The sequence below is a fragment of the Mastigoproctus giganteus genome, chromosome 14 (genome assembly GCF_048544385.1).
Source record: "Mastigoproctus giganteus isolate SK-2022 chromosome 14, ASM4854438v1, whole genome shotgun sequence".
Lineage (NCBI taxonomy): Eukaryota > Metazoa > Arthropoda > Arachnida > Uropygi > Thelyphonidae > Mastigoproctus > Mastigoproctus giganteus.
In genome coordinates this window covers 47,863,322-47,881,504 of record NC_143588.1, presented here as the reverse complement: position 1 = coordinate 47,881,504, position 18,183 = coordinate 47,863,322, and the positions used below count along the sequence as shown (strand labels likewise).

The 18,183-nt window shown below is 32.6% G+C and overlaps 1 protein-coding gene across 1 annotated transcript in view; it reads right to left on the bottom strand.

Moving 5' to 3' along the window:
• LOC150075112 (myc box-dependent-interacting protein 1-like) overlaps nucleotides 1-18,183 on the bottom strand; it is a 101,295-nt gene that overhangs the window by 61,654 nt on the left and 21,458 nt on the right. Inside the window, exon 2 of the mRNA XM_090388860.1 lies at nucleotides 1,602-1,682. Within this exon, the coding sequence (XP_090244986.1) occupies nucleotides 1,602-1,682 (81 nt within the window). The remainder of the gene's footprint in view (nucleotides 1-1,601; nucleotides 1,683-18,183) is intronic.

Here is an 18,183-nt window from a genome sequence, read left to right as displayed (position 1 = left end):
AAAAAATAATAAGAAAAGTATATAAATTTTGTAAAATCTACTCAAGATGCAATATCCTTTTAATAAATATGAAAACAGTATTATATGCACAGAATAAAGGCAATATTTAGAAGTCCACAAACTTTACTGTATATAGTATTAATATCAGAAAATGATGCAAGAAAGCAAATTTTATACAGCGTTAGCTCTCCCCCCCCCCAGAAAAAGCCAACTCTTTAACAGTTTGTCTAGTTCTTTCGTGAATTTATGTCTCTTCATGTGTACAGTCGGGGCAAGAGAAAGAATTATCAGCATTGAGCTTACTAAATACAATTCAAAGCCTTAAACAACACCTTAATCAGATCTCCTTCCAGGTGCCTAGTCTGCAGACTTTACAGTTTGCAGAACTGAACTGAAGCCTTTCTTGTAAGAGGATCCATTTGTTCCTCTTGCTAATCTCGTTACTCTTCTCTGCACAAAAGGGTGCTCTTACTAGGCAGGGCTTCAGTTCTGCAAATTTCAGTATCTGGAAACTTGGCACCTGCAATATCTGATTGAAGCATTTAAGGCTTTGAATAGATTGAGTAAGCCCTTAAGACTGCAAATTATGGAGTTCGGCTATAGCAGAACATGCCTGGGAAACTGGGCATGGCATTGCTGCTAAAGAAGCAGTGATCGTGGATAAGGCACATGTTGGAACCAGAAATGGCTGGAGAGTTTAAGAATATGTTCATCCGAGCGCTAAAGTCTTAATAGGGATAAGGGCTGTCGCATTCATCAACTCTTTGAAGCCCTTATCCTATGAAGAGACGAACAGATTAGAGTGGCCTGTTCACTTTCTGGTTCCAATGGATGAGAAGCGAACCGTGCGCAGACACCATAGTTCATGTCACAGACCTGCTGAGATGTGTGGTATATATAGATTGTCGGTCATCCTGCAACCACCATAGCTGATGAAGGTGGCCGCTGCTGCCGAAATCTCCTGTATTAGTGGTTCTAGTGATTTTAAACAACTTTTATCGCTTTTAATTTTATATATTTTATTGAATTTTATTCTTGTTATGCAACATTTATTTTATTTTGTTTGAATATTTTAGCATATAGTTATACGATCAGCACGCATGTATTTTATTTTATTTTATATTATCCTAATAAAGATGTTTTACAGATTTGAGTCAGTGTTATTTAGTAGCATTTCAGATGAATTACAGAGTTCCATGGATTGCGTAAGCTCAATGCTAATGGAATCCTTCCTCTTGCTCAGACTGCACACATGAGGGAGCATAATTCAAACTGAGGAAGGATGGTTGCAGGGTAGATGTGCAGAAATTTGCCTTCAATCAGTGGGTAGTCAATTGTTGGAACAAATTTCCATCTGGTGTTGTAGAGGTGGGTAGTTTAAACAATTCCAGGAAAAACTAGACAAAGTCTTAGAGGTGATGTACATATGATATAGGAAGCATTGGTTTTTTTTTTGTTGATGCTGTATAAGCATGATTTCTTGTATCATTTGCCACTACTAACACTAAATTCAGTGATATAAAATAGATTTCCACCATAAAAAAGAAGTACTCAACTCAGTATTAATATTCCACATTCTAACTTTTTATACCTTCACCTACCTGCTGTCTGTTGAAGTTACTTAGATGATAATTGAATATTTCATCAGTTGTTCTGTCTGCTCTGCCCAAATTCTGCAACAGCTATAAAATATTTTAAAATTATCATAAATTTCTTGTACATGAAAGTTTTAACTTTTTCTATACAAACAGATTTTACTCTGAATTTTTTAAAGAATAGGTGAATGAAAAATTTTAACATATTATTATTCAGTTATTAAATGTTGCAGAAATGTAAATTTTATTTGCAACTTGACTGCAATATTTTGTTGAATTATAAAATTTTGTATCCACTTTCTCTCTGATGAGGTGCCAAGAACTGAAAAAGCTGTAAGGGCAATGACACTCTTAAATAAGTACATGCCTTTTGAGGAATATTTCTTTTAAAGTAGCCAACTTAGTATAAATAAAGATTCAAAAAGCAACTATTCTATTCACTTCAGGTAAGGGCAAGAAATATCTTCTGATTTCTAGGACATTACACAATATGCTACAAGTGGGTAACTGACTCATAATAAACACTGAGGAATATAAATAGACAAAAAAAACAAAAAAACTTTACACCATCACAAAACCTCATTATAAACCTCAAATAACCTCATCCGATAATGGTGTAATATAAGAGTTGTTCAAATAAAAAAAAATAGCTGGGATATGCAGATTAAATTATTGCACCTGCAATACAAAATGTTCCCTTGAATCTGTATGTAAATATAGATCACAGATACTAAACATATGGTGGGAAGATTATTTTTCAGAGATTGTCAGACAGACAGATCAATGTGAGCAGGTGACTGTCATGAAAAACCAACCTATCTCCACTTTTGCCATTCTTCGGGATGTTTTCCCACGTATCATGTGACACATCTGTAACAATGATTGACAGTTTAGCCTGGGGGAAAGGGGACGAATTCACGATACACAACCCTATAGCAGTTAAAATAAATTATCAACACACTCTTCACGTTTGATCAAATGTCTCTTGCTTTCTTTGGATGTGGCAACTGTGGAAATTTCCATTTGAATCAAGTGCTCTAATTTTGTTTAGAGATCATACCTGCAAACTCAGATTTCATCAGCTATAATGATCTCTGACAAATAAAAAAAATAAAAAAAAAAACTGGATCATGTTTAACTTGTTGTTAAAGACCATGATATACAGAGTTGATTTTTTTATTCATTAATATACAAGGAATGGATTTGGGAGATTCTTCACATTGCTCAGATCTGATGAAATGTGTTGGCAACTTTCAAAAGAAAGATTTCAGTTTTTCACACAAATCATGAATAACAATATGACAGCCTCAATGAAATGTCTTTCTACCCTTCTCAACATTTTCATCCATTCTGCTTACTGATCGTCATTCCAAAAATTTTACTGTCTGCAGAAGTGTATAGCTTTGAATCTTGAAACCACTTGACCATTTGTGCTTTTAATAAAACATCTTCCCTAAAGGCTATTCAGTAAAGTACAAGCAGAGGACAACAACTATGATTAGAGCTTTTGTTTGTTATTTGGTTTTTAGGAGCATTAGCAACTAAGGCCATATTGCTCGGGGGATATGCGGTGATCATTCCCTGACCTTTCCGCATCCTCCATATTTGGTGGACATGGGCTCGAACCCCGGTCTAATCAAGAAGCATGTGCTACGCACTGTTGCTCCTTCCCACCTGGCTACGGAGGCGCCACACGATCAGAGAAAGCTGCCCACTGTTTTCATTGGTTGTGGGTACTTGTAATAATTTATGTGATCTATACCAGTCAGTCATATTGAGTTATTTGCATGACTTGTTGGGCGCCTCCGTAGCCAGGTGGGAAGGAGCAGCAGTGCGTAGCACACGCTTCTTGATTAGACCAGGGTTCGAGCCTGTCACCACCAAATACGTTGGATGCGGAAAGGTCAGGGAATGACCACCGCATATCCTGGAGCAATGTGGCCTTAGTTGCTAATGCTCCAAAAAACCAAATAACAAACAAACAAACAGCATGACTTGTTCCTGTTACTCCAAGTTTGTTTCCTTTTTGGAATTAAGTTACAGAGTATATAACCATTCAAAATAAATAAAATATAAAAGTTTGTTTTGTTTTATTTGGTTCTCAACCTCTGAGAATTAATAACTGGTTTTAAAATTCAATAAATGCATTAGTTTACTGAATTTTAAAAATTAATTTAATTTTAAAATTTCTTCTAAATTTAAGAATTTAGAAGAAATTTCTTTAAGAATTTTAATTATTCAAATTTAGAAGTCACAATTCTTGTTAATAATAATAAAACAGACAGTTTCATGATTATTTATCCTTCCATAATTTGACCAATGACACAAGGAAATAGCCCACATTCAGGAATGAAAGAATGGATTTGGTAGCCTCCTCTGCTGCGGTAGTCAGTAGTTTCATTATGCATGTATTTCTCCATTGCAGGCTTCTCATTTCATGACAACCAAATTTTTATAAGCAAACTTAAGATAATGAAACTGCCTGTATACAATTAGGTATAATACCTTCAGTCAGTTTCATTGACTGATTGAAGTATTAAATGTGAAATAAAAGACCACATCAATATTTCTTGCGCTATGCAATGAAGAAACATAACATGACAAAGCAGCTGATTGCTGAACACTATTATTTGTTTGTAATTAAAAGATTATTTTCATTGATCCCTTTCTGTGGCATACTTGTTCATCGTTACTTTTGATTTAGCCATATTCAACTCTAGTCCAAAATCCTTACTAACTCTGCACAACTAAGATTTTCCTCTAATTCTTTGGGATCGTGGCTTATGACCACAATGTCATCTGCAAATTGTAAATGGTTTAGGTACTCTTCATTCACATTGACTCCTTTCAGGAGATCACAGCATGGTTTTAAGAGGGGATTGTGCCTAATTAGTTACTGTGAGGTTATCACAAAAACTGGATAAAATATAATTCTGGCATAAGTTCTGCATCAATCAAGTTGAAAAGTTATTAATATGGATATAAAGATGGTTAAGTGAAAAGATATATATATAGTTTTAATGGCCACTTCTCTTTATAGACTAATATTATTGGTTGCATCCCATGAGCCTTGGTGGCGAACTTTCTTCCTGTTTCTAATCTTAATGATATTGAAATCATTTAATTAACACTGATGATAAATTAGACATTAACTTCGGAATGATATTTCAACTTTAATGTCTACATGTCTGATGACATGAAAGTGGGCAGGGTGGTTAATGATATTAATTAGCAACAAGATCTAGATAAATTAGCCAAATTACACTAAGAAATGGCAATTGAGGTATAAATTGAGGTGCAAAATTCCTTAATGGGAACCTAGAAATATATTAATGGCACCAATCTGAGAACCTTTCAGTATCTGACAGAGATAAATGCAGGGTACTGCATTTATCTCTGTCAGATACTGAAAAAGACCTGAGCATAATTATACAGTATGACATGAAGTTCTCTGAGCAATACAAACAGACTGCTAGGGCAGCTCATGGAATCATATAAACAATATACAAGAACTCTGCAAACAGGGATAAAAAGAGTAATTATCTTATATGCAAAGCAATGGTTAGGCCATACCTTGAATACTGCAAACACATTTGGAGACCTCATTTTAGGAAGGATATAGTTCTGTTGGAGAGGATGTAGAAAAGATGCATAAGTTGGGGGAAAGAAAAAATAATAGGGTATTCCTACATAGAAAGGCTTCGATTTCTAAAATTTACAACATCTGGAAACTACACATCTATAATGAGATCTAACTGAGGTGTTTAAGGCTTTAAAAGGGTAGCATAAATTAAATGTTCATGGCATCTTTACTCTTTCTCAGATGACAAATTAAACTAAAAAAGAATAGTTGCAGAACTGAAAAAGAATGGTTACATTAATTTGCTTTCAAGCAGAAGCTAGTTGATTGTTGGGGTAAACTTCCATCTACTGTTGTGGAAGTAGATGTCTGAATAAATTTAATGAAGGAATAGGCAAATTATTAGAATGGATGGGGAGATGCCATATATGCTTGCTTACTGCATCATTTTGTCAGTACCAATGCTAATACTGATTTTAAAAGCAAAAATTGCTAGAAATGTTATTTTTAAAAGAACTGAAAATGAATATTCTTGTTATAGTTTGTTTAAGTCCAATGAACTAAAAAAAAATTAAAATAAAAGCAGACTACAGCATACATATAACAGACTGTAGGTTAACAGCCTTGAGAAAAGAATGCACTATTATAAATATTGGACTGCATCCCTTGGCACCATACAAAACATTCTTTGTGGGCTTTGGGGTCAAATCAGAAGACAAAATAAAGATACATGAATAGTGATAATAAATATATTTTTATACACTAAATGTAATGTTATCATAATATTACATTTGTGTATAACAGACATTTCTCAACATTGCTAAAAATTTTTCACAACATTATTAACAGTTAGAGTTTATCTAAAAGTATTTAATGTTTAAGTGCAATACTTTTATAAAACAGTTTGGTTGTAAATTTTTTTTATTTTTAAACTAACTAAAACCTACTTGCCGGTGGTGAAAATAAAGACTTAAAAAACAAAACAAAACAACAAAAAAAAAAGAGACTTAACATGTACTGTACACCAGCATCTGTCATGTATAAAAAACAAAAAGCACAAAAAATTCTTTAAGAAAATATTTAGTAAAAAATAGCTGCTACAAATTTAAATTAAGACAAAGAAATCAGCTGATTCAGCAAAATAGTTAAGATGATGATAAATTAAGTCAACTTAAATTTGAGTGAATTTCACACAAAAATAAACATCACAGGTTACTAACTTGCAAGTATAATAAGATTCAATTTCTAACATCAATATATTGCTACAAATATTAAAATCCAAATAATGTTTCAAGATACATTTAACCATTCAATAGTTGGGGTATTTCAAATTTTTTTTTTTTTTTTTTTTTTGCAAGTGTAAAAGAATTTTTCAGGGAAAAAATTTCTTCCCTATAAAATGAAGAGTATGATAACACCTAAAAATACTGTACATTCATGGGATGCAATTAATCATCCCCTATAGATGGGTTGGCAAAAGCCTCAGCTGTGCATCAATCTCACTGTGAGATTGATGCACAGCTGAAGTTTGCCACCATGGTTTGTCTCAGTATTGCACCTGCATTTTAAATAAAAACACAATAATCCCCAAAGGAAAGACTGCATGTCATTACTAATGCATTCTGTAGCAAACTCAATTCGATTTTGAGTCTGTACATAAATGAGTTTTTTGCCAATCTGTATTAAGCTTTTAATCTAAAGCTATTTGTTTATTTACTCACATTGCTTAAAAATCTTTAAAATAGCTCTCTCTTTGGGTAAAGGATTGAAAGCCAAAATTACAGCTAAACTACAGCTACAGACATCACCAAAGAAATACTAATTACAGTAATGGAAAATTTTCAGAGATCTTCAAATGGTACTGGATATACAAGAATTGCAAATAAAATTTCTTATGCTTCATCAGTTGTAATGCTGGAAATGATGTGAAGTACTTCAATAAATGTAAGTAACTCAAATTAAAATATATTTTTTTATGATCCCATACATGTCAATATGAAATCAACTAATGCTATTTATAATTAAGTGCTACCAAGGATTACTGTTTGCTATATTTTTTTAAAACCCATTTATTTTATATGGATTGTGTGCAAACAACATGAAAATAATAAGATTTAACTTTAAAATGCCTAGTACTTGGCATGCTGACTGGGCTAGCCAGGCGGGTAAAGTGCCTGCCTGCCTGGCAACCCAAAAGTCGTGGGTTTGAATCCCACCTCGGGCTTGGATCAGAGTAAAATGCAAAAACTTTGGGAGGTGCATTATGGCCACAGAACCCAATGCGCCAACAACTAACAAAAAAAAAGAACTTGGCAGTGAAGTTAGCAAAACCTGAAATGGAGCTGTGGTCAGAATCAGCTGAAAACTAAGGATGTCTGTGGTGAATTCAACAATTCAATACACAGACAGTCAGAGTTCTCGGCAGGGTGTTTCAAAAATTGAAGATTAAAAAAATAATGAAATGGATCAATGATATCCTAGTTATGAAGTCAAAATTTGAAAAAAATTAATATTTAAGAACATTTATGTACAGAGTTTCAATTTTTACAAAACTGTGAGGAATCAAACTAGGCACAATTTCAAATTCTTCAAAGAAACTTGCTCACTACAGGTGGCCTACATACTGTCTGAAAACTTACAAGATGGTTAAAATAATACATTTTTTGCATTTTTAAATTTTAACATATAAAATAAGTTTATTCATCAGTACTTAAGTTTTTAATTGGTTGTAGGATGAAAATATAATAGAATGCTGCCTAAATGCTACTATACCATTCAAGTAAGTTATTTTAACCTTTGTTTAAATATAACTTTCTAGTAAAGTCTTAAGCCATTCCGATCACAGGCAGCGAGTACATCCCTACTTAAATTATTTCATTTCCAATGTAACTAACTCTTACATTACCAACTTGAGTAGAGAACATAATCTTGAATTCCACAGATTAATCAATAATTTTATGTCAAATGGAAAAGACACTACTATTCACTGCAAAAATGGATTTTTCTCCAATATAATATAGTAGGACCTTGATTATCCAAGTTCCTATTAACTGAGATTTCTGTTATGAGTCAGCTGGCTAAAACCAAAAATAAATAAATAAATAAAATAAAATAATAAAGAATATCAGGAGTTAAAAGAATGCATAAAAATTCTGGAAGTGAAAGATTTTGCATCAGCTAATAGTAAATAATTTCTTCGACACTATGTGGCTATGAGTCAACTAGAATTGAAAGTGATAAATATTAACAGTCAGAATGTTAGTACGTGGCAATAAAATAAAATAGGATTAATTTCTTTTCTTTTTTTGGATGCCACATTCCATATTACAAGTGTTCCCAAACTTGTAATATGGAATGACCGCTTAACATTCTAGAAAACTTTTTTAGGATGTCTAATAACCAGGAAGTTGAAGTTGGTACTCAATTTGTAAAAAAAGTAAACTTATCAACCAGTGCATTTAGGATTTTGTTTTTGAACAGTTTTATTAAGTGGCATAAGAAAGAGTAAAATTATAACTTTATTAAAATGATGAAAAAGGTGGGGTTTTATCATCGGAGGTATGTTATTAGTGAATGTCTCATTGATCAGATAATCAAGGCCTTACTGTATATATTGTGTCAATAAAATTTCATAATAAAATGCTCCTCTCACTTTTTTTTTTTTGGACATTTCATTATATCCAAGAAAAGTAATAAATAATTAATGTGTCATATCCATAATTATGAGAGAGAGAGAGAGAGAGAGAGAGAGAGAGAGAGAGAGAGAGAGAGAGAGAGAGAGAGAGAGAGAGAGAGAGAGAGATATGTGTGTCCAAGGCCCAAAGATTATGAAACTTGGAAACCTGAAAGTCTGCATATATATACAGGGGTGTGCATCTCAATGTTATCATTTTTTAAACACATTACATTCTTCTGTGAATTCTGAATTTTTAAAAATTTCTCACTTTTAACTGGCATCATTATTGATTCCAATATTAAGTAAATGCCATAAAATTATTTTGAAATTTTGATTTTCAAATGAATCAGGCAGATTACATTTGATTCATTTCTAAAGAAATCAATTTGTGAAAAAAGTCAACTTCTTTTAAGAAATTTTGATTATTGCAACTTGTGTGAAATTGAATACTTTAGCCAGTTCACAATGTAAATAATAATTACTAGCTGAATCGATACTGATGATAATTACATAATACTTGACAAATGTATACTGATTTAATGAATCACAGCATTAAAATTAATAAAATCACTTAGGATATATATATATAAAAAAAAAAAACAACTAAAATATCATTTAAATCTAATACCAGGTGCTGCAAATAAGTTTTCTTCAGAACACAAGCACAGCAAAGTGAAGGATATTTACTTCACAAGAAATGATGAACATGTTTATATCCACACTTTTTAAAGCTCAAAATAAAGCTGCCTGGTGTGCTAATACTTATTTTTAGCAGCTCTGGAGTTCATCAATCAGTTTACAAGTGCTTACACATAAATGCTTCTTGCTGCCTTATATCAGAATGAGTGTAATAATTAATGCATTAGTAGTTGTGTGTGTATAAACTGTTTCACATTTATAAAAATACATATTAAAGCACAATTTTAATGATATAGCTAAAATAAAAGAATTTTATTTTTGTGCATCACTAAGATGATCTGAACGTAATTATGAACTATATACACATTCTATTACTTCATTTGTTTTGTTGTGAGATGTTATGGATAGAAAATTTTGTAATTACAGTGTCTGGAGACTAGGCACCGTCAAGGTGATCTGATAGAGGTGTATAAAGCCTTGAATGGTTTGAGCATTATCAATGCTGATGGGATTCTTCCTCTTGCTCAGAATAATCACCTAAGAGGGCATAAATTCAAATTGAGAAAAGACAGATGTAGGATAGATGTTCAGAAATTTGGCATTAGCCAGAGGGTGGTTGATTGGCGGAACAGACTTCCATCTTTTGTTGTGGAAGTTGATAGCCTAAATAAATTTAAGGCTGAGCTGGACAGGTATTTGGAACGAATGGAGGGGTGAAATGGGAGGGTTTTTTTTTTTTTTTTTTTGGCTGATGCTGCATAAGCTTGCTTTCTTGCATCATATGCCTCTACTAATGCTAATGCACAGTTAAAAAACAGTGATATATTTATACATGTACATATATATTTTTTTTTACTGAGCACCTGTAATGTCATCTGTAATGTTGCTGACAACTTCCTAAAGATTTCTGATTAATCAGTAAATTTCTATTTTGTCTAATAAATCAGTAACATCCAGAGCTAAACTTGTTATAACAATTTATGGTTATTACTAACTGAAAGTCTGATGATTATATTTCCTTGGACTATATTTGTGAAATCTTAATTACAATGATATACATATTTCTGCTAAAAAATTGAGCAGTTTCATTCCTTAAATGATGGTTTACCAAAAACAACCAATTTTTTTCCCCATATGTCAGAGTTTTCAAAACATGGCATTACAACATTTGCTGTACTGCAACAGCAGCTAACATATGGAATATATCTCACAAAACATATAACCATTGACATCAAGAACTTAAATGACAAAGAAGCGGAATCATCAAGTCTAAATTTTTATGATATCAAACTGCAGGTATCAGTGAAACCAAGAATGAATACAGGCAATTTGCAGTTACACAATAATCAAAAATGAATTTATTTTGGAAATAAGATATAGTGCAATGAAGGCACAGAAATAGCCAAAGAACCACTCTATAAGAAAGTTTGGGCAAAATTTAAGATGAAAACTTGGTTGATGAAATTTATCTGTGCAAATGAATCAACTGAAGGCTCAAAAATGCACAAAACACAAGGCTGACATACTATTTTAAAAAATGCAGTACAAACTACTGTAATAACAAAGAAAAAAGAATATCACTGGGTGTAGATTTCAATAGCACAGTAGGAAATGGCAATTACATTTCTGGAGATATTTCAGAAATAATTGGAGAAATGTAAACATAACAGAAAGGTAAAAGGCTATTAAAAATTATGAAATATTTCAAGGGGGAAAATGTAAGGTATAAAAGTTTGGGAAACTTTGGACAATATCATTACAGAATGAATTCTTAGACTAGTTAAAGCCTCAAGGATATGTGGCCAATTTGGGACATAACCTTCATCTTGTATTAGAACATTAAAAATGATTACATTACTGTAAAAGAGGTATGAGGAGAGATGGTCTGCAATGACAAGAAATTCAGTACTCATTGGTTGGCCCAATTAGTTAAAAAGGCAGTTAAATGAAGGGTAAAACAAAAAAAAAAAAATTTTTTTTTTTCATTTGGGACAAATAATTTTTTATATTCCAATAAGATTTGAATAAATCCTTGTTGGAATATAAAGAACAACTTTTAAGAAGGCTAAGGTATATGTGAAAGAGACTAAAAAAAAAATCTTAGGGCATTTCTCAAACTGTGGGGGGTGACAATTGGGTGACAACCCCCAGGGATCACAATTGGATATGGTTGAATGTGCAATGTATAAAAAATCATCTTCATTCATAGTAAAAATGAGGGTTAAATTTCAAATAAGTTATTAACACTCGATTCATTAACTAAATCACAAAACACAGAAGCCACTTTTCCCACTCACATGCTATTTATGCTACTATGTTTTGTTTCTATTTTTATCATAGTGTTGGTAGATATAGTCGTGAGAAAAAAAATCTAAGGTTAATGAAGTTTTACTTGATGTCTGTTCATTAGTAAACTGTATGTATATTTCTTACTACAGGATTCCAAACTTGAAATTTTTTGTTTATTTCCAATAAAATATTAGCTATCAAAGTTATTGGGATATATATTTATTCATTGTCCAATTTTAACATCAATTGTAATCATTAGTTTTACTCATGGAAGAAGGAGTGGGGGTAACAAATTCATTTAGCATTTTAGCGGTTTGTTATATAACAAAGTTTGAGAACCCCTGTCTTAGGATGATGTTGAGAGAGCTATGGAAAACAAGTAGGAAGGAAGGTGGAGGGAACGACATTTTGGCATTTAGTTAAAAAATCTCAGAACAGGTATAAAACCATAACTAAGGTAATCAAAACAAGGTCTATGTTAAAACAAAAACAAAAAAATATATATATTTTGGGAAGTATGGAGTAAATACTTTGTTCGGTTACCAAATAAAGGAACTAAACACTTCACTGAAGAGGAAGAAATGATTTGTATGGGGTAAATTTTGGATACTATTTCTATTACTGAGGTAAACAAGTTCATAGAAAATATCAAGTGTAGAAAGGCAGAAGGTTTACATGAAATCAGACTTGAAATGCTGAAGCTAGAGGATAAAAAGGGTTAAGTGGTATCCAGACCAATTTACAGTACAGTACTAAATAGGTAACAAAGAATGACCAAGTTACATAACTTTTTTCTACATAAGGGAGTAAAATAATAAATTGTCATGATGTAAAACTTTAACAAAACAAAAGAGCTGAAATAAATGAATTGAAAAGTGGACATAGTTCTTAATGCAGACTTTACTGTAATACAACACAACATTACATAAAAGGTTGCTTAAAGGAAGAATAGACTTCTGTGGAAAAATGATGATTAAGCACAAATTTAAGGCAAAAAATCAGAAGTTGACTTATGTTGGAATCAACAGTATATAAATTTGTATAAGATTATAATTTTGAAAGCATGTTTATAAGAAATTAAGTAGTATAATTTTTTTTTTTAACTAAAAGAAGCTAAAACAACTAGAGCAAGAATAAATTACTTATTAATCCAACATAATAATAAATGAAATATGGTAATCTGCATTTTATTAATTTTAGATCAAATATGTTATTTTAGAATTCACTAAAGTTTTTGTTGCATTTCTCATTAAATATTCACCAACAGTATTTATCTGACAGCATCTGGAACACTGCTATAACAAATGTGAACCAACTTTATTTTTTTTTTGGATCCCTGTGACTGCTTCTGTGATTACTGGCCTTTCCAATAAATCAACATTCTCCTCCCCATCATGGTTTCAGTGATATAATGTCAGATAAGAGTAATGAGCAAATAGTCATCTGCTGACACACACACACTTCTTAAAATCTACTACACTTGGATCATTTGCAACAACAACTGACTGATTTCTAGAATTTTATTCAAACATTTGAATTGACTACCTGTCCAAAAATGATATGCATTTATACTAGAATTATTCCAAAATCACTTGCATGTTTTTTGTAAATTTTATCTTCTTTGTGAATATTGAGATAAAAAAAAATTCATTTCAGAAGACTTCAGTAATAAATTTATACATCATTCATCTACATCTAATGGCTATTTATTTATTTTTTAACGAAGACACCCCTAAACATGAAAGGTAGTAGAGCCTACAGTACTTAGTATCGTGCATGGGTTGAAGGTTGAGAAGATGAAAGATACTTGTTCACATTAGACTTGAATTCTGTAGATTGTAATTTTCAAGAAATACATGGGAAGGGAGCTGTTCCAGAAACAGAAGTCGAAGAAATAAATGAGGAAGAAGAAAAGCTGGTTCTATGAGTTTGAAGTTGAACAGTTAAAGGATGCTGACTGGTTGCAGCACATGTTCGGACTTGTTTGGAAGAGAGAGAGGAGGAATTAAGATCAACAGTGCCCATGGAAGGAAGTACAGGCATACCTCGGTTAACGTTACCTCTGATAACGAAGCTTCGATATAACGAAGTCGGCAATTTCAAGCCCCATTTAACATAAAAAAAATATATTCCAGTTTAATCACCTGAAATCTAAACAAACTGAAGAAATTACGGAAACCTTTGGGGCTTCTCGTGGTTGGTTCGAGAAATTTAAAAAACGGGCTAGGATTCATAGCGTAAAATTAACAGGAGAAGCTGCAAATAAGTTTCCAGAAAAACTAAAGGAAATAATTGAACGTGAAAATTTTCCAAATTTGGTGTTCAATGTTGACGAAAGCGGTTTGTTCTGGAAACGGCTACCAACAAAAAGCTTCATATCTATTGAAGAAAAATCAGCTGCTGGGTTCAAAGCAGCCAAAGACCGTTTAACGTTACTCTTTGGATCAAATGCCTCTGGCGATTATAAATTAAAATTGTTATTAGTTTACCATTCAGAAAATCCGAGGGCGTTAAAAGGTAACATAAAAATGAATTCACCTGTAATATGGAAAGCAAATAGAAAAGCGTGGGTTACCAAGGAGTTATTTACTGATTGGTTTGTTAACCACTTTTGTCCTGAAGTAAAACGGTATTGTCAAAAAAACAACTTTGAAGAAAAGCTCTTTTGTTGTTAGACAATGCTCCGGGATATCCTACTGATCTTAACACGTTGCATTCCTGTCATGCATTCCTGTCAAAGTTGTGTTTCTTCCAGCAAACACAACTTCCCTGATTCAACCATTGGATCAGGGAGGAAAAGCATCATTTAAAGCTTATTATCTGCGTCGAACATTAAGCAGTTTAACTGAACTAGAGGATAAAGAGGAAATGACAGTTAAACTTTTTGGAAAAACTACACCATTAAAAACGCAATTGAAAACACTGATAGTTCTTGGAAAGAAGTCACTAAGAAATGCTTAAATGGAGTTTGGCGCAAAATATGGCCAGAAGTTGTACTAGAAGAAGAAAATAACATCCAAGAAATTGGAAATGAAGTTATCTAGATGGCTCAATCAATAGGTTTCGAAAATGTCAATGAAGAGGATGTTAGAAATTTATTGAATGCAGAAGATAATGGTTTTTCAGTGGAAGATTTAGAAAACCTTGTTAGCAATGAAGACGAAGTTAAAGAAGTTCCTGCCGAAAAAGTGTTAACAACCAAAGATTTAAAAAGGTGCTTAAATGACATTGAAAACGTTAAATTTTTTTAGTGAAAATGATCCTGATTTAGGAAGAAGTATTATTGTTAAGCGATCAGTGTTAAATGCAATAACTCTGTATAGGCAATTGTTAAATGAAAGAGAAAAAGAGCATAAACAATCAACTTTAGACTCGTATTTTAAAATGTGATTTCACTTTGTATATAAGTTGACTGTTTATTTAATAAAACTTTTCTTTGTCCGAAAAAAAAGCTTTTCATTTTCTTTACGTAAGAACGTATCCCTATTCTGGCCATAGTATTTTTACCTCTGAAAACGAAGTTTCGCTTAACGAAGTAATTTCGTGGAACGCATCCTATTCGTTATTCGAGGTATGCCTGTATGTATGTATATATATAGAAAAAGGCATGCAGGAAAGTGTTTATGAGAAGCTCGAGAGAGAGATTATGGAGGCACAGCCCTAGAAGTGGAAACAATATCCCATGGTAGGGCAGAATTCAAGTTCGTACAGAGTAAACAGCTGTTTAGAAGAAAACTAATGCTGAGAGCAAAAGAGAAAAACCAGTTTTTTTAGATGGTGAAGAAGCAGTATTGGTGATGTGCTTATCCATAATCCCTAATAGAGATATGCGATCTTTTATAGAAATCTGAGTGTTGTAAAAGATAAACAGAGGAGCAGAAGAATCCTTTTGTGAGATATAAGACAGGACTGAGTTGTAGAAGGACTGGAATTAACTAAGTTATCTTTGCACCACTGGAGATCAGGATTTAAGGATAAGTCAATGAATATTCAAGAAGTTGAAGTGGTTTGTGCACAGCAAGGCTTCTGAAACTGGAAGGTAGAATGCAATATGTTATCATCAGCAAAGTGATGGATAGGACAATCCATAAGATGGAAGCTTATTTCTTAATGCCAAACATGATCAAAAGCCTTTGATATGTCAAGAGCAATTGCTTTAGTTTTACTTTTCCAGTGACAGGTAAGATGAGCCAGTATATCATCAGTGGACCAACACTGATGGAATCCATATTGGTGATCATCGATCAGATGGAAGGTTTCTAGATAATTTAGGTTAATGGATTTTTCCATTACTTTAGGAAGAGCAGAAGAAAGTGCAATGAGATGATAATCAAATGGGAGGGATTCATCACCCTTTTTTAGGAACTGGCTGGATATGATCAAATTTCCAAGAGGAAAGAAAAACACCAGTGGAATAAAAAAGTGTAAAAAGACAACACAGGAGTAAGCTCAGGAACACAGGTTTTGAAAACAAGAAATACCATCAGGACATGGAGCTTTCTTGGCATCTACATTGTTCAAAATTCTTCTGACATCCTTTTGATGGAAGACCACAGGCATTGATAAATAGACAGTAATGGGAATGGTAGGAGGTAGTTTACCAAGATCATCACTACAAGAGTTAGAAGAAAAGTAGGATGCTAGCAGGTCAGCTTTATCTTTAACTGAGGCAGCAATAGAACCATCAAGTTTTAACACAGGTGGAGATGGGCAAAAGATGTGGCCAATAGCTTTGACAAGAGACCAGAATGCTCAACTACAATTTGGCCTAGAAACAAGTCTTCTACTCTTAGCACAGTGGTTTTCAACCGGGGTGCCGCAACAACATTCTTGGGGTGCAGTGTAATTTGGGTTTAAGTTACTTAAAATTATTATTATTATTTTTTTTTTAAATTATATATTTATTTCATTATAAAAACGGTACAATATCCATTGTACCGTATCTTTTTAATTTTGTGATGATCTATAATTGATCTTTATTTAGTACCTCTGTATAAAGAATAAAATTATTATATAGGTATATATATAATATATACCTATATAATAATTTATATATAATATATACCTATATAATAATTTATATATAATATATACCTATATATATAAAGGTCAAAAACTACTGTATTTCTTTTGGCCTAGGGGTGCCATGAAAAAATTACTGGGACAGTAAGGGTGCCGTGAACCGAGAAAGTTTGGGAACCTGTCTTAGCCTGTTCAAAATTTAATTTGACTGATCAATAACTATTTACAATTGTTGCAAGCTTTGGTGTAGGCAGAAAATGAACCTGGAGAACTGGTGATCTGCAAGCCAATTGCAATAAGCAACATTCTTATCTTGAAAGCCTTGGCATATTTATTCAAAAACCAAGATTTAGATAAAGGACAAGATTTTAAGGTGAGTGTGGAAGAAAGGATTTCATCCTTACAAGAATAATTTCACTGATACAATTTGAGAAAACATAGACATCAGAAGATTTGAAACAGTAATCTAACCAAGGAAAAGAATAGACATCTGGCGAATCATCCCATTTTGCATTCTTGTAATGAAAAACAACACAAAACTGAGAATGACTACGAGACAACAAAGGCTCCATTGGAGAAGAGACCATCACCAAGTTGTGATCTGAGGTGCCTAGAGGACCACTCACCTCAACTGTGTACTTGGAAGGGTTGGTTGTGAGAAAAAGATCAAGACTATTGGTCATGCATTTAGAATTGTCTATTATTCTGGCTGGTAAATAAACAATCTGTGCAAAGTCATTAATGTATAATGTTAATAGTTTGGCAGTAGACATGTAACTTGACATTTTCCAAATACAGGAGCATACCTTCCTTGGTACAATGTAGATTACAATTAAAAAAACTGCAGGTGGATTTTTCATATTTGCATCAACCTTTATCATGCATTTGTTAAATACGTCTCAAATCATCCACATATACCAATTAGTATGGTAATTTTTTTATATATTTATTTTTATTATTTCTTTTTATTTTCTGGCTTGTCAGCAAAAGCCTGTGGCTTCCTTGAATGATTGTTGAAGTTAGTCACAAGAAAAGGAAAGAACATTTCTGAAGCAAATTTCGACTGATTTTCCAATGATTAATGGCTTCATCTTTTCAGCTCCCGATGAATGACAACAAAAAAGTGTAGGCAACAAATTCCATAGATTTCTTGTCCCATCTACAGCAGAACCAAGAAGTCATGCAATCCAAAGTTTGTGGTTGATTAACAGTAACAATAACAATGTTCCTTTATTTGCAAATATGATTAATTCCATAAAAATATGGAATATAAGCTGAGCATCCCTCATGGGACATGCAAATATGAGCCTCTGTTAAGGTTAAAATGAGCAAAAACAGCCACACAATTTTCCTATACACTAATGCTAGGAGTATAGTAAGTA